Genomic DNA, 26869 nt, shown 5'->3' on the forward strand with positions numbered 1-26869 from the left:
TGGATCGTTCTCAGCACTGCAGTAACACTGACATGGTGGTGGTGTGTTAGTGTGTGTTGCGCTGGTCTGAGTGGATCAGACACAGCAGTGCTGCTGGAGTTTTTAAACACCTCAGTGTCACTGCTGGACTGAAAATAGTCCACCAACCAAAAATATCCAGCCAACAGCGTCCTGTGGGCAGCGTCCTGTGACCACTAATGAAGGACTAGAGGATGACCAACACAAACTGTGCAGCAGCAGATGAGCTATCGTCTCTGACTTTACATCTACAAGGTGGACTGACAAGGTAGGAGTGTCTAACAGAGTGGACAGTGAGTGGACACAGTGTTTAAAAACTCCAGCAGCACTGCCGTGTCTGATCCACTTGTACCAGCACAACACACACTAAAGAATGCAGAGAAACAGATGGACTACAGTCTGTAACTGTAGAACTACAAAGTGCACCTATATAGTAAGTGGAGCTGATAAAATGGACAATGAGTGTAGAAACAAGGAGGTGGTCAGAATGTTATGCCTGATCGGTGTACATTACATTATTCTAGAATCGCTCCTTTATACTAATACATGTCCAGTGTGACATCATAAAATTCCTTTTAGGCCTTGCAAAATGTGAAAATGTCAGGTAGTGCAGGGGTAATTTAATCATATCAAATTCTTAATAAAGAAAATAAATAAAACATGTTGCAGCTATAAAGTATTCAAATCACTGAAAAAGTTGACTGAAAAAATCTGGTTTCCTCAAATGTTATGCGGCACAACCGACAACAGAAGACTTTTATTCTGACATGCTTTCAAGAAAGAATGAATCTTTAGGAAGACTCCAAGTGACCTGCATAGTGCAATGTGAAAGTCAGTAGCTTGGTAGTTAGTTTACCAAGTCAGGTGGGGCAACCCCAAGAAAATGTATCATTAATAGTATTATTATGATAATTTTATCCATTTAAAACATATATATTCATATATAAGTTCAGGGACAAAGGTTTATACAAGTGTCTAAGTACAAAGACTAGTTTCTACATGTTTTCTGTCGTGGTAAATAACTTGATATGTGGTCGCGCTGCATGACATTTTTTCTACTTGACAAGTTAATAATCTTGTTTAAAAATGTATTTTTATTTATAGAAATCATACCAATTATATATCGACTAGATTCACAAAGACATGAATATTCGCATTGAATTTTTAAAGCAATCATATTGAAAGCCTTGCCATTGACCCAGCAGTGTATACAGTCATATGCAGCTTGGTTGACCCTGGTCAAGTGATGTTTTGTTGATTTTCCAAGTCAAAATAAGTGAAACGTCATTTACAGAGAACACACTTCTGTACATTATACTGCATAAGAACTGTTTACTTGCTGAATAAAATGTGGCCTGTGCAAAAGAAATGGCACAATTTGTCATGTTTGTTTTATTTCCTTTTATTATATTAAACTCAGTTAGTATGAAAAATACTATAAAAAGTGAAAAGAGTGTGAAAATTAGGAATCTTGTGAAATTCAGTGCTCAGTGCACTTTATAATTACAGAAGAACAGATAAGTGTTTATCTCTGACATTTCGCTTCACAATAGACACAATTTACAACTGAACACAACACATACACACATGTGCGCAGTGCAGAGGGCAGCTTTGACTGAAGGCTCTGACCCAGACACTCATCAAATCAATGGCTCCAGGAGGAGAAAAGGTAAAGTACACAATGCAGAGGAGGAAGGAATGAACAGACAAAGCAGAGCGGACAAGGGCACATGGACAGACAGACAGACAGACAGACAGGAGGAGGGGTAAAATACTGCTGTTAATGCAATTAAGGTTATAATCCTAATATATCCCTGCTGTCGTAACAAAACCTTGTATCTCTATTTTTGTCATTTTTCAGTTTTTGACAATCTCAAAACGCCTGTCAGCCTTAATATCATGTGTAAATTTCATGATGAACCGACCAAAGAAGTGCGGACGTACACAATATTGAGCAAAAATCTCAGGCAACTGACAAAATTAGATTTAAAAAGCCATTTATCTGGTCAGGAAGTGTTTATTTGTTAGGAAAAATACTAATATTAGAATAAAAACAAAAAATTAAAAATTAATACAAAAAGTGATATACTGAGTAAGTAATATTATACTAATATTTTGGCTATAAATAAACAGGTGATCGCTTATTAGTGACGATTTTAAAAAGCTGTGGTGAGCATGTTTTGACAGTGTCCCTTCAACACTTACAGAGTAGGTAGAGAACATGAAGTTGTGGCCTGAGGCTCTACTGATACAGCTATATTGACTAAGTCCTTACAGCAATGTCTTCACTTGGTGGCCATCTTTGCAACACTGGGCAGTTATTTCCAGCCCTACTAGACCAGACTCCCCTTTCTGAATGGGAAGAGAGCAAAATACTCAAAACTGAAGGTCAAATTATTATTTAAAAAACTTTGAAATCACTAAAATATAACAAAAACCTCATAAAGTCCACAACGTTTGATTCAATAACACACAGACGGCAGATCTCCACAATAAGCACGCTGACTGCCTGTTTTTATGAAAGGGCGGGACTTTCTCTGTTAACAGAAGGCATGTTGAGCGTTACAAGCCTTTCCATTCATATTTCAATCAGTTCTGAATGCGCAGACAGTGAAGAGCTTCGGAACTAGAACCACAGTGACATACAAAACCTCTATAGTATGGCAACAAAATAGTACAGCTTTTGTATAGCAAACACACACATACACACATTATCTAAGCTGCTTATCCTCCTGGGTTGTGGGAAGCTGGATCCTTTCCCAGCGCTCATTGGGCAGAAGGCAGGAAACACCCTGGTCAGATCACCAGTCCATCACAGGGCAGACAAACAGACATACACATTCACACACACACACACACACACACACACACACACACACACACACACACACACCTAGGGGCAATTTATGTTTAATTTGCCTAACTGCATGTGTTTGGACTGTGGAAGGAAACCCAAGAAGACAAGGGGAGACAAACTCCACACAGAAAGGACTGGAGGACTGGTTGCCCAACCGGGGAATCAAACACAGTGCTACCCACTGCACCACTCTGCTGCCCTATATATATATATATATATATATATATATACACACACACATATATATACATATAAAATACTCTGCTACAGTTGTAGGCGCCTGAGAAAACTGGATTTAAAAAGCTGTTTATCTGGTCAGTAATTATTTATTTGCTCAGACTAAACTATTACACTAAATAAATACAAACAACAAAAATACAATAATAATTGATTTTATGTCCCGTGGTCCTATGGTCAGTGTGTTTGTTTCAAAGCTCTCCTTGAGTGAAGCCCAGATGGAGATCAGCTGCGACTCCAAAGGTTAACTCAGAGTCTCAGTGGCCAAAGAATCAGTATTTTATCACTGTCACAAAAAACATATACCTCCATTTTTTGCCATCGTTTTTGCTATCATTCAAGCACAGCAGCTGCTATTTAAATTGTGTGGAAATGTCAGGATGAATGGACCAATAGAAATGCTCCATCACTTGAAATAAAATCTCTTCACACTAACTCACATTAAATGTACGGAATGCTTTTGGCTTCTCCTGTAAAGTTACCATTTTGGAGATACTTGTTGTTCTTTGGACAGCGATGATTTGTTAGTATTGCTGAAGGTGTGAAGCAGATAGTCAGTAGAAGTCACAGGGCACTGGTCCTATAAAGCATTTACAGCTGTGTGAGTGACCTGCACAGCATGGCTCTAATGATAACACGCTCTGCTCCACTACTGTTTGCACTCCCACACTAATCACCACTACACTGACCTGCTGAACGCCACAGGAGTCTAGAACATTCCGGCTCGGGACAAGGAGAACACACACACACTTACTGTCTCCAACTGTTTACTGTTTACTTCCACCATTCAGGTTTTGCTACTGTCTCCCATAAACACAGACTCTCTGTGCTCAGTGGCCAGTTTATCTGGTGCATGTAAACAGTTATAACACCCAGATTAAACATTAATATGACTTTTTGACTGAAAGGTTCACATCCTCTACAGAGAACACACTTCTGCACATTCTAATGCACAATTATTGTTTACATACTCAATTTAATATTTCCTGAATTTACTGGATTGAACCCTCTATTGCATGGTGTTGCCACATGGCAACAACTACTTTATCTCAATTTTACTAAAAATCTGTAATATAAAATCTGCGTTTTCCTATTTAATTGTGGAAAAAGGGTCTTTTACTTTAAAAGTACAAATACTTTATGACATCACATGACCAGGAATTCTTTATAATGATGTCTTTATTACTATACATTCCAAATACCAATTGAAATTGTACTCATTTCCAATATTTGTAAATATTAGGTCGTACATTTTACTAAGTATAAGTTGGATATGATTGGTCTTGTTTTCACTAAAAGGATGTTTTTAGAGAAGAAATAGATTTCGTTTTTTTTAGATTTTATGGTGCTGTGCTACAATTGCATATTGTTGCCATATGGCAACAATCTAACAAGTACCCCACTTAAAATCAAATATTTACATTACTTAAGCAATTTTAAATAACAAAAACACATTAAAACATTTTTGTCATGTTTACATAATAATTCATGCAATAGAGGGTTAACAATGTGTCCACTCTCTGCCTTCATTACAGCTTCCATTCTTTTCAGGAGACTCACTTTCAGTTTCTCAAAGAAATCTCAGTCTTAGATGTTGAGGTCTGGACTCTGGGGTGGTCAGTCCATTGTTCTGTTAACATGAGCAGCTTCTTTGTTTGATGCTTCTGTCTTCTTTTCTCAGTGAGGCTTCTTGACGGCTACACCTCTGTAATATGCCAGGGGATTTGCCCTCAGTGAGGACCGAAATCACAACCCTTATGTTAGTAGTCAGGAGCACTACTGGACAAACACCCAACTAAGAGTCAGAAGAAAGGTGCAACTCAGAAAGAAATGAAAGGGGCTAGGAACTGGGAAAATAAGCAAAACAAGGAATGAATCAACACACAGTAACACAGTAAACAAGGGAGGTAACAGGTCACAGGGGAGATTGAACCCTCAATCCCTGCGTTGCCAGGCTAATGTGCTATGCAACACAAAGGGGATAACTGCAATGCTAACTGAAGACTTCAAAGGATGACCCAAACTGAGAGCTCCCCAAACCTGAACCCAAAAAAACTCCCTTCTATAATCAGACCCTCGCCTCTCCCTAAACTTGGAGAGTGAGAAAGACTCAAAAGTTTTTTTGGAATATTTACACTGGAGAACAACTTGAGGAAAGCAAAGACTCGAAACTTGAGACAGATACCGAGGCTACCAGCTGAGTCAGAGCAATGTGCAAGTGGCAACATGAACTCAAGACTGAGTGCCGAGCAGCGTGTGAGTTCCCCTTTAATTATGGTGCCCACGGCCGCTACTGATCAGCCCTTATTACTAAATCCTGGCTCTTTGGCACCTCCTAGCAGTCAGAGGAGGCCCAGCAGGCTGCCTGGACGTTACAACATCCTTTCAGAGCCATTGTCATCTCACAGTGGAAGGATGGACAGAAACTTCAGATCTGAAGCAGCTCGATTTTCTCCTCTCTCTCGAAGATGAAAGCTTTAAGTGCTGTTTGTCTGACAGTGCTGGTGGTCTACAAGGTCTTCCAGCTGTTTGTTAGGAGTCTCATTTTCTCTGTAGCTTTAAATCTCTTTTCAGTTTTGGAAACTCCTGTTTTTTTTTGTTTTTTTTTCACTTATTTTCCTTTGACCTCCTACTTCCCTATGCAAGTGGATTATCTTACATCTAATCTCCTCAGAAACATCTTCTAAAAAAATGGATAACTTTGCATTTCTTGACTGAATGTTAAATGAATGGTAGTGACTGACTTCTGCGCAGTGCTGTATATTGTTGTTTTCTATCATAATAAAGGCAAAAAGTAACATGTTTCATACAGAACTGCACAGTAAAACAACCGTTATGAAGCGTTAACCATCTCCTGCTCCTCACTCAGGGCCTTTGTGTTATATAAATACATATTGATTTGCAATTAAAGTCTTTGATTCGTCAAATCAGCAGCGTATTTAAAGAAAATGAGCTTAATGATAAGCTGTACTTGTTGTTCTACTGCAGGACATCAGTCCAAACATCCACACACAAACGCTCTGATTGAAGAACAGCCATGTGGCCTCCCTCCCGCTCAAACTACCACTCCTGCATGTGCATGTGTGTGTAATTAGACTCGTGGTCATGTGGTGGGCCACAAAATATATATCTGGTCAGTGGTGGTCCTGTGAAGGGTCCTTTCTGTTACAGGGTGGAGCAGAAAGGGGGCTAATAAACTGTAGCAACCGATGGGAAAGAGCACCTATAGGGTAGGTGTTTCTGATAAAATGGCCAAAGAGTGTGAGGGGGCGAGGGATGTCCCCATTACGAGCGGTCGCATTCCGGGTTGGGGGAGGGGGTGCCCCCGTTACCCCATTAAAGGGGATTACGTTTAGCTTGTTCTACGAGTCGGGAGGCACCCTCAGCACCAAACTACGCTTGTAATATATGCTAGCTAGTCATAACCCGTGACCATGGAGTAGGACTAGCTAGCCAATATAAAAAACATATATGTATATGACTTTCTGTTCAGTGTATGGGACTTGAATTGGGACTTAAATTGATAAATGCCTACATATTTCAATATATTTCATTGTTACAGTTCACACAAGTTCAGCATCTCTCTGATATTTCTGGGTTCAAAAGCAAAGAATTCTGAATGCAGTGGGTTTTAATAGCAGACAAAACGCATCATCACTGTCCAAAGAAAAACATGCATCGTCATTTTTTTGCGATTTTCACTTTTCTGTGTCATTTGAGTCTGGCGGCAATTCTCTACATTGAAAATGTCAGAATGAATGGACCAGCAAAAATGCACCAACACTGCTCAGAAAAATATCTCTTTCCATTGACTTACATTCAGAGTAAAGAAAGTTTTTGCCCTCTCCTGTAAAGTTACCATTTTGGAGATACCTGTTTTTCTTTGGACAGCAACAATATAGTCCCAGTCAAAAACAACAGCAAACAGGACAAAGGAGAAAAGGCAGCCTCACAAATCCCAAAGGTAGAGGCAGAGTTTAAATCTAGTCTTAAAACAAAATACGGCTCAGGCAATAGCAAAAAAGACTTCGCAGAGGCTGAAAGTCTGTGGGAACAAAACCTTGTATCTCCCTGAAAGGACAAAAATGGCTGCAGAGGTCACAAAAATGATGCAAAGAGACCGGTGCTCCTGGGTCATGACTCAAAGTAAAAATTCCATGCTGAGAGTGGCAAAAACAAAAAATCATCAATCTGCATCCACAAAGCATGTGCACAATAAATCCCAGAGCAAAGAAATTGCTGGTTAAGATACTGAAGCCTTCGGGAGCGACTGGCATTTGTTGGCAGGCATGATTGTTTACCTCTGGATGAGTCACGTGATGCAATGTGAAGCTTTGTTCTTTGGCGCATGTGGGTCAGTTTAGGAGCTGATCTGTTCAGACTACGGATCGGATTTCGGTACCACATACACCGATCAGGCATAGCATTCCGACCACCTCCTTGTTTCTATACTCATTGTCCATTTTATCAGCTCCACTTACTATATAGGTGCACTTTGTAGTTCTACAGTTACAGACTGTAGTCCATCTGTTTCTCTGATACTTTGTTAGCCCCCTTTTACCCTGTTCTTCAGTGGTCAGGACCCCCATGGACCCTCACAGAGCAGGTACTATGTGGGTGGTGGATCATTCTCAGCACTGCAGTAACACTGACGTGGTGGTGGTGTGTTAGTGTGTGTTGCGCTGGTCTGAGTGGACCAGACACAGCAGTGCTGCTGGAGTTTTTAAACACCTCAGTGTCACTGCTGGACTGAGAATAGTCCACCAACTAAAAATTTCCAGCCAACAGCGTCCTGTGGGCAGCGTCCTGTGACCACTGATGAAGGACTAGAGGATGACCAACACAAACAGTGCAGCAGCAGATGAGCTATCATCTCTGACTTTACATCTACAAGGTGGACTGACAAGGTAGGAGTGTCTAATAGAGTGGACGGTGAGTGGACACTGACACACAGACAACACATCTGTGTCACTTATGAAGAAAAAGATTTGGGACACTTAGCTGCTGTGTGAACACAGCCTAAACGTCTGGTTCCATTGACTTACATTAAAAGTAAAGTATGTTTTTTCCTTCTTCTGTAAAGTTACCGTTTTGGAGATACGAGATTTTGTTCTGACAGCAGTGATATATTCTGTTCTCATTATTATACTGATAATCTGGAGAGTGCCTCTCTCTCTCTCTCTCTCTCTCTCTCCGGGTGTGGTTATAGACAGATTGTTTTCTCTACAGGTTTCAGATAAAGCTGATTGTACTCATCAGATTTTGACATGAATGCACCCAGAGATTCTGAAGGAAAAGATGATGAGAAACAGGAGGGGTGTGTGTCATACACACACACACACACACACACACACACACACACACACACACACACACTCCCGTTAACAAAAACGTACTACACATCTACACTCAGTTTTGTATACACAGGCACACAAACATAATAATTGTCCCACAGTGAAATTTCATGTTGTTTTGGTGGAGCATGGAGATCCGCAGCGCTCCTCATTCCCCGTACTGCACACTCCTGATGGAAGCCTTTGAAGCGTCGCTCTGATTGAGCTGTGTGATGGTTCATTTTAAGCAGCAGGTTGAGCTCTTTCAGGTGAGCAGATAAGAGGAGATCAGTTTATTTGCTCGCTCGGCCGTCTGTCTCTGGAAAATGCCACACTCAGTCTGTTTCAATCAGGCTTTTGTTTTATCTCAGCATTAATACTCATACACATACAGCAGGACCGAACAGACACGCATACATACTAATGCTCTCTCTCTCTCTCTCTCTCTCTCTCTCTCTCTCTCTCTCTTTGTCTCTCTCCCTCTCTCTTTCTTTCTGTCTTTCTCTCTATACTCTCTTTTTGTGTCAATTTCTCTCTCTTTTTTGTCTCTCTTTCACTCTCTCTCTTTCTGTCTTTCTCTCCCTCTCTCTCTCTCTCTCTCTCTCCTCACTGTCTCTCTTCTTTCTCTCTTTCTGTTGTTCTTTCCTCTCTCTCCCTCTCTCTCTGTCCTTTGTCTTTGTTTTTTTCTCTCTCCTCTCTCTCTCTCCCTCCCTCCTCACTGTCTCTCTTTTCTCTCTCTCTCTCTTTCTGTCGTTCTCTCCTCTCTCTCTCTCTCTCTGTCTCTTTATCTTTTTCTGCTCTCTGTTTCTCTCTCACCTCTCTCTCTCTTTTATTGTCTCTCTCTTTTTGTCTCTCACTCTCTCTCCTCATGGTCTCTCTTCTCTCTCCCTCAGCCCTTTCTCTGTCTCTTTGTCTTTCTCTCTCTCCGCTCTCTGTCTCTCTCACTCTCTTCTATGTCTCTCTTTTTGTCTCTTATTCTTTCTCTTTCTCTTTGTCTTTCTCTCTCTCTCTTACTCTCTCTTTGTCTCTCTCTCTCTCTTTCTCACTCTCTACTCTCTTTCTCTCTCTCTTTGTCTTTCTCTCTCTCTCTCACTCTCTCTTTCTCTCTCTCTCTCTCTTTCTCACTCTCTACTCTCTTTCTCTCTCTCTTTGTCTGTCTGTCTGTCTGTCTCTCTCTCTCTCTCTATCTCTCTCTCTGTAATGTAGAATATGAACTCTTTGCTGGATTACTGTATGAAGAATGTTCTTAATAACTCATAAAGCTTATGACAGCGTATCCAGCTCACACAGCGCTCAATCAAACACACACACACACACACACACTCAGTATGACTCACACTTCACAATGCCTGAAGCATTTACTTTACAGACTCATTCATACATCTAATGCACTTTTCCATACAAACTGTGACGGAGCAAAAGCGGCAGGCCATCTGTATCGGTCACTTCACAAACCGCTGTACTGGTCAGTATTAAAGAGTTCTTCGTTATGTAATATTCCGTAGTGCAGCATTGCTTCCCTCAGCCTCATCGTTTCACCAGAATTCACGATTATTTATCCTTTTCATGTTTTTGTCCATCAGCGTTCTCTCACTACAATACCCAGCATGCACCACACAAACAAATCCTACAACCATACAACTGATGCTCACACATTCAAAGCACAGCTATTATTAGTGTTACTTCATTCCCAGCAGTTTCTGGATGAATGTGGCTCCCTGGATTTACAGCGGAGGACGGTCCGGCGCCCAAAGTGCTGCGTAAATCAACACAGTGAAGCATTCGGGCACATTAAGGTCATTTAACACAGCGGCCCGGAGATGACGCTCTCATTATATGGCTTTATAGTGAAGTCTATTACATGACGGATACAAAGAATGTCAGAACAGAGACTTGCGCCGTCGCCCACGGACAAATTAAATAAAGAAAGGATCGATTCAGCATGTCCTTAAAGCCCTCCGCTCGCACCGGCGCTGTTAACTCAGACCTTTTCAGCAGCTTCCCAGCGTTCTTCATCTGTATCTATTAGCCTGTCATGGTCATCACAGCCTTAATGGTCAGATAATTCACCTTGGACGCCCAGTGGAGCGCGCCGGACGCGATCATGAAATTCTTTTAAACCCCGGTCCATTATTACACACCATTCATACTGTACTTAACACTTTTAGAAGTCAGAGTTATCACTGGATCTAACAAATTCATGCTGCAATTTTATATGAATTATTTCTTATTCGCTGAAGAAGCTCTCAATCCATGTCACACTTGTGTTTATATGTAGATGAGATATTTGATTATGATTTGACTTTGCTGAGAAGTTTTTGTGTACAGTCTTGTTTTGCATTACATATATATCTCAACACCTCAGCAGCCACCCAGGATAACATAGCAATGGCAAAGCAACACCTGGGATACCATAACAATGGCCTGGGAACACTTTATCAACCTCCTGGAATTCCCTACCAATGGCCAAGCAACACCTTAGTAACCACCTGGGATACCATAACAATAGCTTTGGGTTTTCATGGGACAATCGCCTGGGATTTCATACCCATGCGATTGTCCAGCCAAATCAAAGTTAGTTCACAAACTTTCACCTTCTACTTACATTATTTTTGCTATGCTAATCAAAAGCATTGTGTAATCACATGAAGAAGAGTGAGATTCACATAACTCAAAATGTAAATTTCAGGTGGTTGCTAAGGTGTTGCTGGGCCGTTGCTATGGTATCCCAGGTAGTTGCAAATGTGTTGCCAGGCCATGCTATGGTGTCCTAGGTGGTTGCTAAGGTGTTGCTGGGCCATTGCCACTGCATCCTAGGTGGTTGCAAATGTGTTGCCAGGCCATGCTATGGTGTCCTAGGTGGTTGCTAAGGTGTTGCTGGGCCATTGCCACTGCATCCTAGGTGGTTGCAAATGTGTTGCCAGGCCATGCTATGTTGTCCTAGGTGGTGGCTAAGGTGTTGCTTGGCATTATTATGGTATCCCAGGTGGTAGCTACGGTATTGCTAGGCCATTTGTGTGGAATTCCAGGTCGGGTGCTAACGTGTTACCAGGCCATGCTATGGTGTCCTAGGTGGTTGCTAAGGTGTTGCCAGGCCATGCTGTGGTTCCGGCCATGCTGCTGAGGTGCTGTTAGGCATTATTTTGACATCTGAGGAGGTTGTTAAGGTGTTGCTAGGCCACTGCTATTAAATCTCAGGTTTTGCTAGGCCATTGATGTGTCATCCCAGGTGGTCGCTAACGTGTTGCCAGGCCATGCTGTGGTGCTAAGGTGTTGCTAGGGCACTACTATTGTGCCTCAAGTGGTGGCTAAGGTGTTGCTTGGCATTGTTTTGGTATCTCTGGTAGTTGTTAAGGTGTTGCTAGGCCATTGATATGTCACCCCAGGTGGTTGCTAAGGTGTTGATAAGCCATTGCTATGGTGTCCCAGGTGGTTGCTAATACGTGTGCATATATAGCCTATGTACTTGTATGTATGGGGCTATATTACAATGTTACTATGAGGGGCAGTGTAAGAGATGTCCATCTTTTGTGGCAGTTAGATTTGGATATTCTCCATTCCACCATTCAGATCCTATGGGGAAAAATGCTTGAATGAGCACTGGAGATCGTCCCAAAAGCACAAGTGCACTATTCCTGTGTGCACCCCACCCTAAAAAGTCTAGTATATATATATATATAGTAATATTTTATGTAAACACTTGAATCGAGTAAATTCAGTGCAGTACATTTCCACGGAGGTGCTTCACAAAAATAAATAAATAAAGAAAACCGAATGCACTTTTCAAAACTTCCACCCAGACACATTTTTACACGTCAGGAAAGAAGAAAAATCTCCCATATAGTGTGTATATATGTTTGCGGTCGGGGCCTGGACTGCACTTTAAAGGTTATGGTGAACATTCTCGAAGGGTTTCCAATCACCCAGAGTGCCTTTCTCTGGCCTCATAACAGCAGGACCACTCCAGAGCCCACAATGAGAAATTTTCAACATGATGTATAAAAAATGTCTCGTCTCCCTCTGAAAGAGCGCTCCATCACAGCAGGGCTTTTAAAGCACGCGCTAACAGGAAGCAGGGCAAGCTGTGCTTTATTACACAGTAAAATGGTCAGTAAAGCCGAGCTCTGACCTGCGAGCGGAGTCAGCAGTAGTGTCTGAGAACTGGCCGGGGTTATGAAGACGGATCTTAGAGATTATTAGAGATTATCAGAGCTGGGAACAGAAACAGGTAGAAGAATTTGCTGGACAAAAATGCATTCAGGTTCTACATAAAAGCCTGAGATGTAAACAGAGTCATTCAGAGTGGTTTGGTGTGAAATGGTTGATTGTAGAGACTCTTTTTTCTTTACAGTGGTGCTGATGGGAACCAGGGGTCACCATGACTACAGCACAAATATAGCCATTTTATTTACTCTCCAAAACCACCAGTGAACCTATGTGTGTCTTCTGAGTTTTTATATGTAATGTATGATGGAAAAATAGTGATAAATCTGAACAAAATCTGTACTTTGGGCTCTATTTTGCCTTAAAACACTCCACATGTACCTCCTCGCCATTAAAAAAATACTGTTAGGCTAAAACCTTCTCAAAACTATTGTGAAATAATATCTTAGGCATCAGGCAGTGAATTCATAACCATTTCATGTAATAACTTTCTGTGAGGGAGCTTTTAGAGGTGGACACACCAAACCACTCTGAATGATTTTGTTTACAAACCCAATTCCCAAAGACGTTGGGAGTAGGCAAAATGCAAATAAAAACAGCAACGATTTATAAATCTACTTTGACCTGTATTTGAAGAAAAAACAAGATATACAATGTTTTACCTAATCAACTTCATTGTTTTTTGTAAATGTATACGTTCACTGTAAGATATTCCAAAAAAAGTTGGGACAGGGGCAATTTAAGACTAGCAACACTGTGAAACGGTCAAAAAAACATCTTTACCGGTGATGCAATCATGCTTGGATGTAAAAGGAGCATCCAGGAAAGGCCGAGTCCTTTAGGAGTGATGATGGATCGAGGCCACTTTGCCAGAAATGCCTCACAAAAATCCAACAGTTTGAAAAATAACATACATCAATGAGTCAAAAGTGGAGAAATCCGATGAAATCTGTGCATAAAGAAAAAGGCCAAAAACCACCACTGAATGTTCTCGACCTTCAACCCCTCAGACAGTGCTGGACTAAAACATAGCATGTTTCTGTGATGGATATCACCACATGGGCTCTGGAATACTTGTCAATGAACACTGTTTATCACTGCATTTACAAATGCAAGTTAAGACACAGTATAATTCATATAAGATGTTGAGAAACGCCGCCGACTTCTCTGAACCCAAGATCATTTGAAATGGACTGATGCCTTGGGAAAACGTACTATGGGCCGATGAGTCAACTTTTCAGATTATTTATGAAAATAATGAACGCCGTGTTCTGCCTAAGAGCACGAGGAAGAACCACTGAGAGAAACCAAGACACAAAAGGAAAAAACACTGAGAGGAGAATCAAAAGAAGACCATATTCTCCACTTGAGCCCTAGATACATTAGTCCTCCTACAATGACAGTAATGACTCTCCACTTTAAGTGTTAAAACAGACGGTGGTGAAGCTCCACAGGGCTGTTTCTGTTTCCGTTAATGAGAGCAGATGATGAGGGTTGAGTGAGTGATCCAGGAGTTAAATTTTGAATGGGAAATGCTCCTGGGCTTTATAACACAGGCCTAACAGAGCCGCGAGGTGAAAGAGAATGAAGTAAACCTGGTGTAAGAGAGAGGGTTCAAAGGTTTGAGGCGTTAGACCCAAAAAAAAAAAGACAAAGGAATGTTCTGTGTTGCAACAGCTTTACGCCTTACTGCATTCAATTTAATTTCTGTTTCAGAGCAGAGAGAGCTGGGTAAATATCATCTCTCTGAAATGCTAACTCTATAGGAGAAGCAAAAAAATCTTCTCAACCTTAATATAAATGAATGCAATGTGATTTGATTCTGAGTAATTCTGGACCATTTATAATGTTGATATGTGCACACACTGTAAAAAAACAGCAGGAGTGTTCAGTTGTGTTTAGCTGGTATGATGAAAAATGATGAAAAAATGGGCAAATGTTTGAAATGACTGCAACTCTCTCTACACACACACACACACTCCCGTTAACAAAAATGTACTACACATCTACAAGTTTTGTATACACAGGCACACAAACATAAGAATTGTCCCACAGTGAAATTTCATGTTGTTTTGGTGAAGCATATATATATATATATATATATACACACATGCACATATATAAGCTCCCCGGACAAAAAATTAGTCACCTTGCATGTTTAAGGAGGTAGTAACTTCAGGGTCCTACGGACGGTGTTGCACAAGGATGATCAGGCTATAAATACCTGTGGGCTGTGTGACAGGATTCATAGATTGAGAAGAGGTGGTACAGTTAATGATTGGCAAAAAAATGATTGCATTTGGGCATGCTAAAGCCCATAATGTGAAGGACGTAGCTGAATCTGCAGGTGTATGGAAGTGTACGGTCATAAGGATCGACCAGCAGTGGCAAAAATACCAGTCTACAGGAAATTCTTGTCAGAACTGTGTCCGAAAGATGAAACTGATGGAAAGGGACTGCTGGCGTGTTTCACGGCTTGTGAATGAAAACCACTTCGTTTCCAGGCAAGAATTGCTTCTAGAGGTCAATGCAGGTTCTTCACAACCAATTTCTGAAAGAACACTCCATAGGGAACTGCACACCATGAACATATGGAGCAGATTGACATGCAGGAGGCCTTCGTTCACTTCTCACTCCTCCTCCTGCTGTTCTGAAATATAGGAAGACTCCGCCCACTGGATTGCTACCACTAAACAGACACATTGCTTCTCCTACAATTCAGGTCTTAACCTGACCTCTTCAGCAGCCTGAGCTCGTCCGAATAAAGCGCCAGCTCGGTTCATCTTTACTTCGCCTCGTTGTTATTCAGCGTCTCACTACATGACGGTTTTAACAACACAGTGACTCATACAGGAGGATATTTATTATAACCAGCCATAATTTCTGTGTAAAGTCAGAGTGGAAATGAAATATTGTGGTTTTTGAGGCATCAAGCTTCTTTTAAATTGAATGGGAAAAACAAAAAGAACAACACAAGTGATTGGTTGCTGTATCTGATCTGATTTGCATATTATGCTCCACACAGCAAAAGGCCCTCTTCACAAGAAACGGACGTGCGTAACCGCTGGGTAAAACACGTTCCACTACTGCCTTTCGGACAGTTCGTATCACTTCAGCTCACCACAGAAAAGTGTGTCACTTTATCTTTGTCATAGTTGCCAAGACTGAAATTCGAGGATGTGTCCCAAATGGTTAGAGAACCCCAAACACAATGTGGGAGTCCAAACTAAGGACGTAAATGAACTGTGGAAAAGTTACATTCTGGCAGCTCAGGCACCATTTAAGGTGGAACCACCGGCACCAGTGAACGAACGTCTACTCTCCGCCGAGCACTCGTTGTCTTAGTCGCTGATCATTTATTAGTGAGAAAATTAAAACTGTTCCTCTGAAAGCGGCTGAAGCAGCAACTTTAAATCACAAACTGCATTCAGTGTAACATTATCTGATTAGACAGCAACGGTGAAATGCAGACACCGAGGATCTTTTACTGCGTATGACGAAGTTTATTCCTTTATTAACTGCACAAACTCGTTTTCCTGTTTTCATCAGCTGACAAACCACTGAAACTGAGATGAGGTTCATTTTGATTCAAGCTCTAATACTCAGTGAGCTGTACACGCTCAACTCGTCATTGTTGCTATTGTAACTGCTTTAAAAATCTTATCAGGTTACAATCCAGATACAAGTTACATGAAATAACTTGGTGCAAACATACTGTCTCTCTCTCTCTCTCTCTCTCTCTCTCTCTCTCTCTCTGTATTTTATCCTTTTTAAATTTCTATTTTTCTGATGGCATTTCCCTCAACATTTTCTCCTGAGTCTCACTTTTTTGCTGTTCTCTTTCAATTAATCTCTCTCTCTCTCTCTCTCTCTCTCTCTCTCTCTCTCTCTCTCTGTCTCTCTCTCTCTCTCTCTCTGCCCTGTATTCTGCTGCTCATAAACGCAGGTGAGAGGTTTCTGCCACAGGTAATAGCAATGCCTAATCAAATTTCCCCCGCTGAGGAAAAAAGGAGAGAGAGAGAGAGAGAGAGAGAGAGAGAGAGAGGGAGAGAGAGAGAAGGGGGGAGAGGGGGAGAGAGAGTGTAATAAAGGAAAAGAGCGAGAGAGCAAGAGTAAATCGACCTGCCCTGTCGTTCATCCACGCACACACCTCATCCCTCCATCCACCAGGGATGAATGGAGGAGAAATTATTGGGGGAAGGGGGGAATGAGGAAAAGGGGAGATTGGATAGATGGTAACTGTAGGGGAAAAATGAGTGAAAAGTAGCATGCTAAAAGGAGAGAAAAAAAGAAGGGCAGTGGAAAAGAGGAGAAATTACAGAGAAAGAAAAATAGAAAGAAAATTACAGTGGAGCCACCGAAGGTTTGGGGACACTTTGTCTCCTCCGGACATTCAAGTTACATTTCATTTTTTATGTGACAGTTTTGCAGCTTTTCTTTATCTCTGACAGATAAACAGGCTGTTTTTGATATTCTGCCTTTGAAGATTTATATGAATTGATTTATGTGAATTACCTCTGATCTGATTGGCTGCTCTGTATTGTGCCTCATTTAAAAGGTAGTCTGGGCTGAAATGTAGAACAAACTGTCAAGTTCAGGGCTGTGGGGGGAAATTCTTTACAGATGTTTGGCTCCTTTAGAAGGCTGTACTGATCCATTTGCTTCCTGACAGACAGGAACAGCACAATGTTTAATCGTTTTCCAACAACTTCCATCCCAATAACTCTGTCTGTCTGTCTGTCTGTCTTTCTGTCTGTCTATATATCTGTCTGTCTGTCTATCTATCTATCTATCTATCTATCTATCTATCTATCTATCTATCTGTCTGCCTGTCTGTCTGTCTGTCTGTCTATCTATCTATCTATCTATGGGTCCATCTACCTATCTGTCTGTCTGTCTGTCTATGTATCTGTCTGTCTATCTATCTGTCTCTCTCTATCTATCTATCTATCTATCTATCTATCTATCTATCTATCTGTCTGCCTGTCAGTCTGTCTGTCTGTCTGTCTGTCTATCTATCTATCTATGGGTCCATCTATCTATCTGTCTGTCTGTCTATCTATCTATCTATCTATCTATCTATCTATCTATCTATCCATCTATCTGTCTCTCTGTCTGTCTGTCTGTCTGTATGTCTGTCTGTATGTCTGTCTGTATGTCTGTCTGTCTGTCTGTCTATCTATCTATCTATCTATCTATCTGTCTATCTATCTATGGGTCCATCTACCTATCTGTCTGTCTGTCTGTCTTTCTGTCTGTCTATCTATCTATCTATCTATCTATCTGTCTGTCTGTCTGTCTATCTATCTATCTATCTATCTATCTATCTATCTATCCTCAACACTCAGCTTCATGTTCATCAAAGTGTCTTGCTTGGTATGAAAAGCTGGTTTATAAACAATAATTTGTCAGTTTTTTTTTTAACACATTGAAACTCTTTTAGTTCAAAGGTGGTTTGAGTGCTGATGAGTGCTGACATCACAACAAGGAGATCAAATGAGTGGCCTCTGGCTTTTTTCCCAAGCTGGAGCTTTCATAAATATTTACATGCGATATTGTTTTCTGCTAAACAAACCTTCGCCTTTAATACAGTAAGTTATGAGAGGCTGACAAAGTAAACATGCTTGTTTAAAGACATTTTGAAAAGCTAGGTGTCCTCGAGGTTTCTAGTGGGCAGTACAGAAGAGCGAGAGAGAGAGGGAGCGAGAGAGAAAGAGAGAGATAAAGGCTTAGAAATCTACAGCGGGAGCGAAAACAGAGATAAAGAGAGAAGAGAAGAGAGATGAAAAGCAGAAGTGGATCATAGACAGTAAAGCTCAGCTGCACTCCTTCTGGCTCTCTCTGACGAGCGTTAGCCAGCTGGACAGATTAGCGCTCCGTCCCAGCGGAGGCGGATTAAAGCACACATGCTTTATTTAGTCCTGATCTCCTGCTCTCGGATCAATGACAGACTGTTTTAAGCGCACCGTGTCATGTGACGGGAGCCGAGGCTTTGTCTCTTCTCTGATATTATCATCAGCTCGATTTCAGGATCAAAGACGGGTCCCTCAGAGTGTCACCGTACTGTATGATTACTGCCCTTTATTTATGTTTACCGTTTGCTTGTTTGTCATGTCTTCTGTCCCTTATTTTGTCACGTTCTGCTTTGTTTCTGATGATTTCTGTGTGTGTGTAGTTTGTAAAGCGACCTCAAGTCACTATTTAAATTACACTTATTTTTAGTAGCAGTAATAGTAGCAGAGCATGTCTGATTAAAGGTTGTAATTGAGATTGGTACCTGGCGCTTGAGTGCAGAAGAACAGAATAGGCCCCCCTAATCACTATTCACTACACGGGAGCTCTATATAGAGCACTAGAACGCATAATTATAGTGAATAGTTTAAGTCCGGGCTGCTAGAACCATGAGGGTGAGCAGTCATTCAAAGCACTGGGGCGACGCCCCACCATTTTTTGACTGAGTTCAGTCCAAATCTCTCTTTCAGCTGAGGAGACAGGACTTTTCGCAAGAACCGAAACCTTAGCGAGTTCATGTTCAGTGAGAGGAGCTGCAGCTCAGAGCCCAAGAGAGCGCAACTGGCCTCAGTCTCGCTGGGTGTCTAGGATGGTTTTCCTTCTGCCCCCATCACTCAGCACGATGCTAGGCAGCGTAGGCATCTGTTGGCTGATGTGACAGGACTGGTGGTTAGTGTTCTCCTCCAAGTGTGTTCAAGCTGTCCAATGGCACTGTATTAGCGGCAGTTTGAAAAGATGTGGCTGGTGCTTCACCTGGACCTTGTGTTTGCCTTTGCCCTCCTCTTGCTGCTGATATCATGTGATTGAGGGAGTCCTAACTAGTGGGTGAAACTGAACATAAACTAAGGAGAACATTGGAAAACAAAAAATCCCCCAAAAACAGGCATCATAGAAACGTTCAGCTTCGTCTTCTGTAAGCCAGAGGTCTTTTTGTTTCCCAGTAACGTACTGGCTTCTGTTCATACATTCCTCTCAGTCATTTCCCAGACATGCTCTGGGGTCTCCTGCAGGTAAATTGCTGTGTCAGCTTTACTGACATTTTGACTCCGTCTTGCATTCTCACTCAACCCCTTCAGGTTTAATTACAGTGAAGTTCCTGGGTAAAACTGCATGTGTGAAAGGAGCTTAAACACTTAGTTTACAGTTAACAGGCATTCAAGCACTGTTTTGAACACAAAACAAACTACGGAATCAAAAATTTCATTTGATTCGTTTATCAGGGGACGTCTGTAAAAATGAATTTTACATGAGTCCTCAGTGATAAAACTCTTGCAAAGGCAAAAAATCCAAAGGACCACAGGATGAGTGAGTTTCTAGTGGGTTGTATTTTCTATGAGCATGGATATATAATCATAGGGAACTAAAAGTTATGATTTTGTGAATATTAAGTAGTACTTTACATCCATGTGCCTGTATACTCAGCCATTAATCCATCCTGTAGGATCTTGCTTTTTGGATTGACTTTATTTATATAAAATGCGGCTCCAAGGCTGCATGCAGCTCTTTTACTGCCCTGTTGTGGCTCCACAGCAGAATTAGATTAGTAGGTAAAAATAAAATAATCCTCCTTTACAGTAAAATAAAGCTCTGCTGATCGTTCAACACAGTTTAACAATAAATGGTCTTAAACGCTGGAGTTAATGTAGCACTGCTAATTCACCCTTTAACCCTGAAGGTTGGCGCAGAGACTGCTGGTTACCATAGCAACACAGACAACAATCTCGCCTAGCTAGTAGCTAATGAAACGGCAATGAGAGAGATTTAAAATGAGTTAATAATTCAGAGACGAATGGACTTATTTGCATTTATAATCACTCCAGCTGGTTTCCTGATACGTTTAATCTGCAACGAGAAACTGACAAACACTAAAAAGTCACGAAGCTGAAGTTGCTTCTCATTCGCCAGCTTCCTGTTCGAATTCTCCCGTTCCACCTTAAGTGGTGCCGTGGCTACATTCTGGCGCCTCTGGCACCATTTAAGGTGGAACGGGAAAATTCGAACAAGAAGCTGGTGAATGAGAAGCAACTTCAGCCTCGTAAAGAATCAAACCATGAGAGACATTTAAAAAAAATGTTCCACTTTTGTGAAAAGTTTCCTGCCAGAGATGTGAGAAAAGCAGCTACAGCTGAGCTAAAGCTTAAAGTAGAGAAAAGTAAGCCTGTGTTTTCATTTCTACTATATTTTTTAGCTTATACTAGCACATTAGCACATACTGAGACACATTTACAGCCAAGATGGTAGAACGTTACTTCACTACGATGGACATAAAATGTTCCAAAGGTGGTTTGACTTTTGTTGAAAGGACAAAATGGTGTTTGAGTTTCTGACCCTGACCTAGACCAAGTAAATGGTTTAACCCCTTAAAATCCCAGGCTTATTACATACATACATACATACATCATCTAAACCGCTTATCCTTCTGGGTCGCGGTGGGGTGCTGGAGCCTATCCCAGCTGTCATTGGGCGGAAGGCAGGATACGCCCTGGACAGGTCGCCAGTCCATCGCAGGAGGCTTATTACATATTAAGGCTTATTATTCAGTAACTATGGGGACTTTAATGCAAACTGTTTGAGCTATTCTTAGGTTATAAAAGTGTGTAATACATCTTTGGGCCTGCTGGTGGACCCTGGCCTTGTAAGGGGTTATGGACTCTTCAAAAGCTCTCAACGTTTTGCGATTCGGGAAGCATTTAGTGCTGATACATGAGAGGTGTACATCTGTAGGGGGCTAAAATAACCGGACCACTGCTGATTCAGCCTGTAATTTTTCAGAGGAGGAAAGAGAAAAGTACCAACATGGGTAATCGGCACAGAAATAACATCCCAGAGTAGAACAGGAGACCAAATAAATGTACTCAGGCTCTTGATAGCCTTGAGACTGAAACTTTAACATTAGCTTAAAGATGCAAGGTTAGAATACTTTGCTGATTGATGGCGCTAACTGTGCTAACTTGTTGTGCTAGCACTAACAAGTGCTACAATCAGCAGCGTAGGCTACAAAACCATGTTCACTGATTATGTCTGAATGCCTGTTGCATTGAAAATACAGTATTGATTAATGAAAAAAGCTCCTTTGCCCTCCATATGAGGGGATCGTCGCACTATAAGCAGAGACGGTTGTGAAACACTAGCAATTAGCAGTGTGGCTAATCTTTTACAAGCGCTTATTTGCTGAGGATTTTTCCAGCGCTCGCCCGGTGCTGCGTGTGTAGGAGTTTATGAATAGCAAACAGCCTTTCCAACAATCTTAAGGCAGAAAAAGTTATTTTCAGTGTTTATTTTAGGAGTTAGGAAATCAGACAAAAATGCTTAGATGCTATAATTACCCAACACACAAACACCTGTCAGGAAAAGCTCCCAATTTAGCGGCGACGTCTTTCAAATTTAAGGCTGCTCCTTTTATCTCGCTAGTTACGATATCCTGCATTGGATTTATGCTTTACAATAATTCACTGATCTAGTTTGCCCCTCTGGCAAACTCAATCAGATCCTCTAATTTTGCTCTAGGAGATGCGCCAGGGAAGCAGACACAGGAAAAAAAAAAACCTTGAAAATGATTGAGCTCCTTTTCCTGTTCTTTAGTCCTAGGCAATAGGGAGATTTTCACCCTTAATGATAGCATCTCGACGCTAATAGATCTAGTGTATCTTTAAGCCTCACAGTGTAATACAGAATGCTGTTGGGTTCATTTGAATGGGGGTGTATTTAAAAACATTTCACACTTCAACTATGCATTAATTATGAGTTTCCAGGCACAAAACATGTCAGTAACTAAAGAGAACGCAATTTTTAAATGCTAATTTGAGGTCGGTCCCTTTTCAAATGAACTGAGAGTTTGTTATTCGCCAGACTATAAGAGAAACGCCACAGCTTTCAACAACATTCAGGTCCAATTAAATAAGGCAGCGCGTGAGAAAACGAGCCGGCGAATAGAAAAGGGCCCTCTCGGTTCACTCCCGATGAATAGCCGCGGAGTTTAGCGGCTCAGCGATATGTTTACCCGTGTATTTCATATCCGCGCTCGTAAGCCGAGCCGCCTTATGGCGTCGGCCTTAATCTTTCCAGTTTAGTGACCTCCAACAATCTGCCTCTAATGCGTAAAATTACACCTGTCAGAGCAGCGCCCGGTTCATTAACGCTATTTCCTGACCCGTGGAAATACGCGATTAAAAGCACGAAGGCGCACAAAGACTGTGGCTCCGCACTTAATTACGGCGAAAAAAGGACTTTTCCCTCCTCATCCAGGCAAGCGGTTTCTTATTTATGAGATTAATAAGAGCCAGTAAACACAGACAGGAAAATGGCCAAAACTGTTTCTGAGGCTTTCTCACATCAGAGGATGATGCTAATATAAGCATGCTGGAAATATGCTAATGGAAGTAATACACTTTTGACTCCAGCCCAGTCGAGGCTGGTAAGATGAAACTAATTTGAGGCCTGAAACATCTCCCAACTTTCTAATCTAGTTTGTCCTGTCAGAACAGCCTTGCTAACAGAACTGCCTTTAGAAAAAAAAAAGGTAGGCACAGTGAAAACGATCCCAAGATCCTTTTCTTCGGGTTGATTTTGGCCGAAAAATTTTAACAAGAAGCCAAGAAATCTAAATAAGTTCTTGCAGCGATTACAAGGTTCACCAACGTGCAAACTCTCTACTGTGTGAACATCTCATTAACAGACCTATACAATAGAACTACTGTTTGAAAATCAAAAAAAGATTTGCAATGGCTATGAAATTGGGAACATTTCCCAGCGTGTACAGCCCATATATTAAAACTAAGCTGTAAAAATGTCAGTTTTTTTAAATAACTGTGATGTCAAAAGAATTACCACATTTACTGTGTTCAGTCACCAGCAGTTAGGCTCCGCCCACTAATGTAGAAGTGTTTCAGCCTTTCTGAATGAGGCACAGTGCAGAGAAACTGGAACAGGGATCACATAAAGTTGAGTGCAAAAGTTTGGGTGCCCCAAACAAATAATATATTTTGTGATTTTCTAAGTTAACACATCCACTAAAGCTACGTTCACATTACAAGCCTCGTTGCTCAAATCTGATTTTTTGCTCAAATCCGATCTCTCTGACACAATGGTTCGCACTCGTTTAGGTAAGTGATTCAAATCTGTCATTAATGTGACGAACCGGCGTCCTGAAATGACCCTCATGAGCACATCCTACTCAGTAACGTCACGTGAATGAATCACGTGCATCATCAGCACAAACTAACGAGCAGAACGAGCTTCGCTGAAGATAATTAACTCTGATCAGCTCTCAGCTTCATTATTAGAGCGAGACGGAGGAGAAAAAGGTGAGATGAGCTGCTTTTCCACCGTTTACAGGCTTTAACTCCTGTTCGGCGCTGCTGCCATGGTAACCCTGAATTACGGCACACGCGCAGTGGGAAAAAAGCACATGAATTCCAATCTGAGCATCACATTAAGGTCACATGGCCACGAATCGTATACGTATCTGACCTAGGACCACATATGAAAGTGGCTCAGGTGGATTTGAAAAGGTCAGATTTGCATCCACACAGCCCTGAAAACATCAGGTCTGAGTCACATTAGGGCCAAAAATCAGATCTGTGCCACTTCAACCTGGTAATGTGAACGTAGCCTAACAATTTGGATAGTCCACTTCAGATGCTTTATAGATACTTAATTTACTTTTAAATTATTTCCAACTAAATATCTACTAAATTGACTATCATTGTCTTTAACTCTAAACCTGGCTCTAATGCTAACCCTAACCTTAACCACAGCCTCTGGCACCTAATCCCTACCCTCACTCTGGTCCTAACCCTGGTCTAAATCCTAACCCTAACCCCACCACTGTTTAGAATTTCAGCAGAAAGTTTGTTAACAATTTGAAGATCTATAGATGATCTATAGATGATCTATAGTGGACTATCCAAATAAAGTGAGACCCAACACATTTCACCAAATAATGACTGTTTCTTTGCTAAATTGCTGAATTTTTTGGGGGAAAAAGGTAAAACATAAATGTGGCCGGTGCAAAAGTTTTATATTTTAACAGAAAATAACAAATTTTAACTTTGTTCCCTGTAGAGTTTGTGCTAACTTCTTTTTTAACATGTAATTTGGCCCGGAGGTGAAGTAACTGGCCAACCTAATAGCCTCACACTAGCTTCTGTATGCTTGGATCTGTTTTTTGTGTAACTGTCATAATACTGTTGATGCATTTTAGTGCTTTTTTTTGTAAATAAATGTCAGTTTCTTCATTTTTGATTTCTTCACTCATGCTAGGCATAGTCTTTTACAATAGGTGTAATAATGCATTGTGATGTGATATTGTGATGCAAAAATGTGACAATATGCAGGTTGAAGAAAGGACATTCTATTAATTATGGCACTGAATGCAACTAAATTGTTTGAGCACTAAAGTTCACAAACAATCAGAACCAGTCAACGAGCCCACCAGCATGTTCATTAGTAAACTGTGCAGCACCATGTAATTATTAACACCGTCATCATTTTCTCTTCAATCAACCATTCATTGGTTTAATTTCCACTCAAAACGACAATTAAGTACAAGTTATTCATTTTTCAGAGTCGAAAAAAAAACCTAGAAACTGTAAAATGAGATTTGTTAGTATTTATTGTGTCACTTTACCTTCATTCCAGCTTCCATTCTTTTCAGGAGACTCACTTTCAGCTCCTCAAGAAATCTGCAGACACACCTCCAAAGTTCAGTCTTAGAAGCTGGTTGATCATTTTCTGAAGTAATCAAACACATTCAGTGATGCTGAGGTCTGGACTCTGGGGTGGTCAGTCCATTGTTCAGCTTCTTTGTTTGATGTGTCCGTCTCCTTTTCTCAGTGAGGTTCTTCTTGACAGCTACACATCCTTTCAGACCCACAGCGCTGAGTCATCTTCTCACAGTGGAAGGATGGACAGAAACACCTGTGGATGTTTTCAGATCTGAAGCAGCTTGATTTTCTCCTCTCTGTCAAAGATGAAAGCTTTAAGTGCTGTTTATCTGATGGGGGCAGTTTTGGGGTCTCCCAGGTCTTCCAGGTGGTTGTTAGGAGGCACATTTTCTCAGCTTTTAATCATTTTTTGAACTCCGATTTTGGAAAGACTCACTTTCTCCTATCTTAAGCAAGTGGATTGTCTTATATCTGATCCTCTCACAAATATCTCCTGAAAAATGAATAACTTGTACTCGTGGTCATTCTGACTTGAAATTAAATAAATAAAGGGTGGTCTTGCCCAGTAAAGAGACATGTTTATTCGAAAGCAGGTTCATTCCCTGCTTCTAAAACAGTGATTTTTATCAACAGAACAGATTTCTAGCAACTTTCTGCAAATGTCCATTATATAAAGCCATTTATACACACTCAACTGAATTGACTTGACGTGACATGAGCTGCACACAGAGTTAAACTCGGCTGGGATCAAGCGCTTCTTCCAAATAAACCACATTCTAGGCCATGACCACGAAACACAGAGCCGCTGACCTACAGCGGCAGAAGGGCACAGAAGCGAGCAGAAGGAGGGAAGCAAAATAGAGAATTTTTAACTTGGCAAGAACTACAGTGATTGAAAAGGTCATGAATTGTGACCTCTGTTGGACTTTGGCTCATTCTGCGAAAAAGTGAAGCCATATTTTCCGTTGAATATCAATTGTGAACAGCAACAATAACCTGGTCAAAGGTGGGAAGGCGGGAGAACTGATTTACAGAGGAAATCATCACATTTCAAGTTGTGAAAAGCAGAAAAAACAACTTTTACACTCAAAAAAATAAAGAGTTTGAGATCTCGAAAAATTTCAGCTTTAGAATGAAACTGGAAGGTGGGTTTTCTGTTTGTGAGAACTGACCTCTGCCCATAGCTGGACTCCTTTCTCCGGCAGTGCAGGGTCACCACCTTATGACCTTCGGTCCGGACGTCCTGACTGACCATCCACAGCGTGGGGTTACAGGGTCTCGCCCCTAAAAATGCAACACCGTCCTTCAGCTTCACCCTGAAAAGAAGCGGAGGAGAGGGAGGAGTTAGCATTCAGCAAAACTCACGATATAGAGAGAGAAGGAAAATGAAAATGTAGGTTTTCTTTGTTTGACTGTAATATTTGCTTGTTTGATAACCAGCCTTTTGTTTCATATCATCATAACATTCGTTCATTCAATTGGTTTTTGAGTGTTTCTAGACATTAATTATGTATATTTTATTAAAACAAATAATTGAAGATTTAATTTTGTCATTAACAATAAACAATAACACTCACGAAACT

At 41.1% G+C, this 26869-nt stretch overlaps 1 protein-coding gene across 1 annotated transcript in view; it reads right to left on the reverse strand.

Moving 5' to 3' along the window:
• si:dkeyp-14d3.1 (transmembrane protein 132C) overlaps positions 1-26869 on the reverse strand; it is a 410125-nt gene that overhangs the window by 170195 nt on the left and 213061 nt on the right. The window contains exon 3 of the mRNA XM_036578202.1: positions 26459-26602. Within this exon, the coding sequence (XP_036434095.1) occupies positions 26459-26602 (144 nt within the window). The remainder of the gene's footprint in view (positions 1-26458; positions 26603-26869) is intronic.

The sequence above is a fragment of the Colossoma macropomum genome, unplaced genomic scaffold, assembly GCF_904425465.1.
Source record: "Colossoma macropomum unplaced genomic scaffold, Colossoma_macropomum, whole genome shotgun sequence".
Taxonomy (NCBI): domain Eukaryota; kingdom Metazoa; phylum Chordata; class Actinopteri; order Characiformes; family Serrasalmidae; genus Colossoma; species Colossoma macropomum.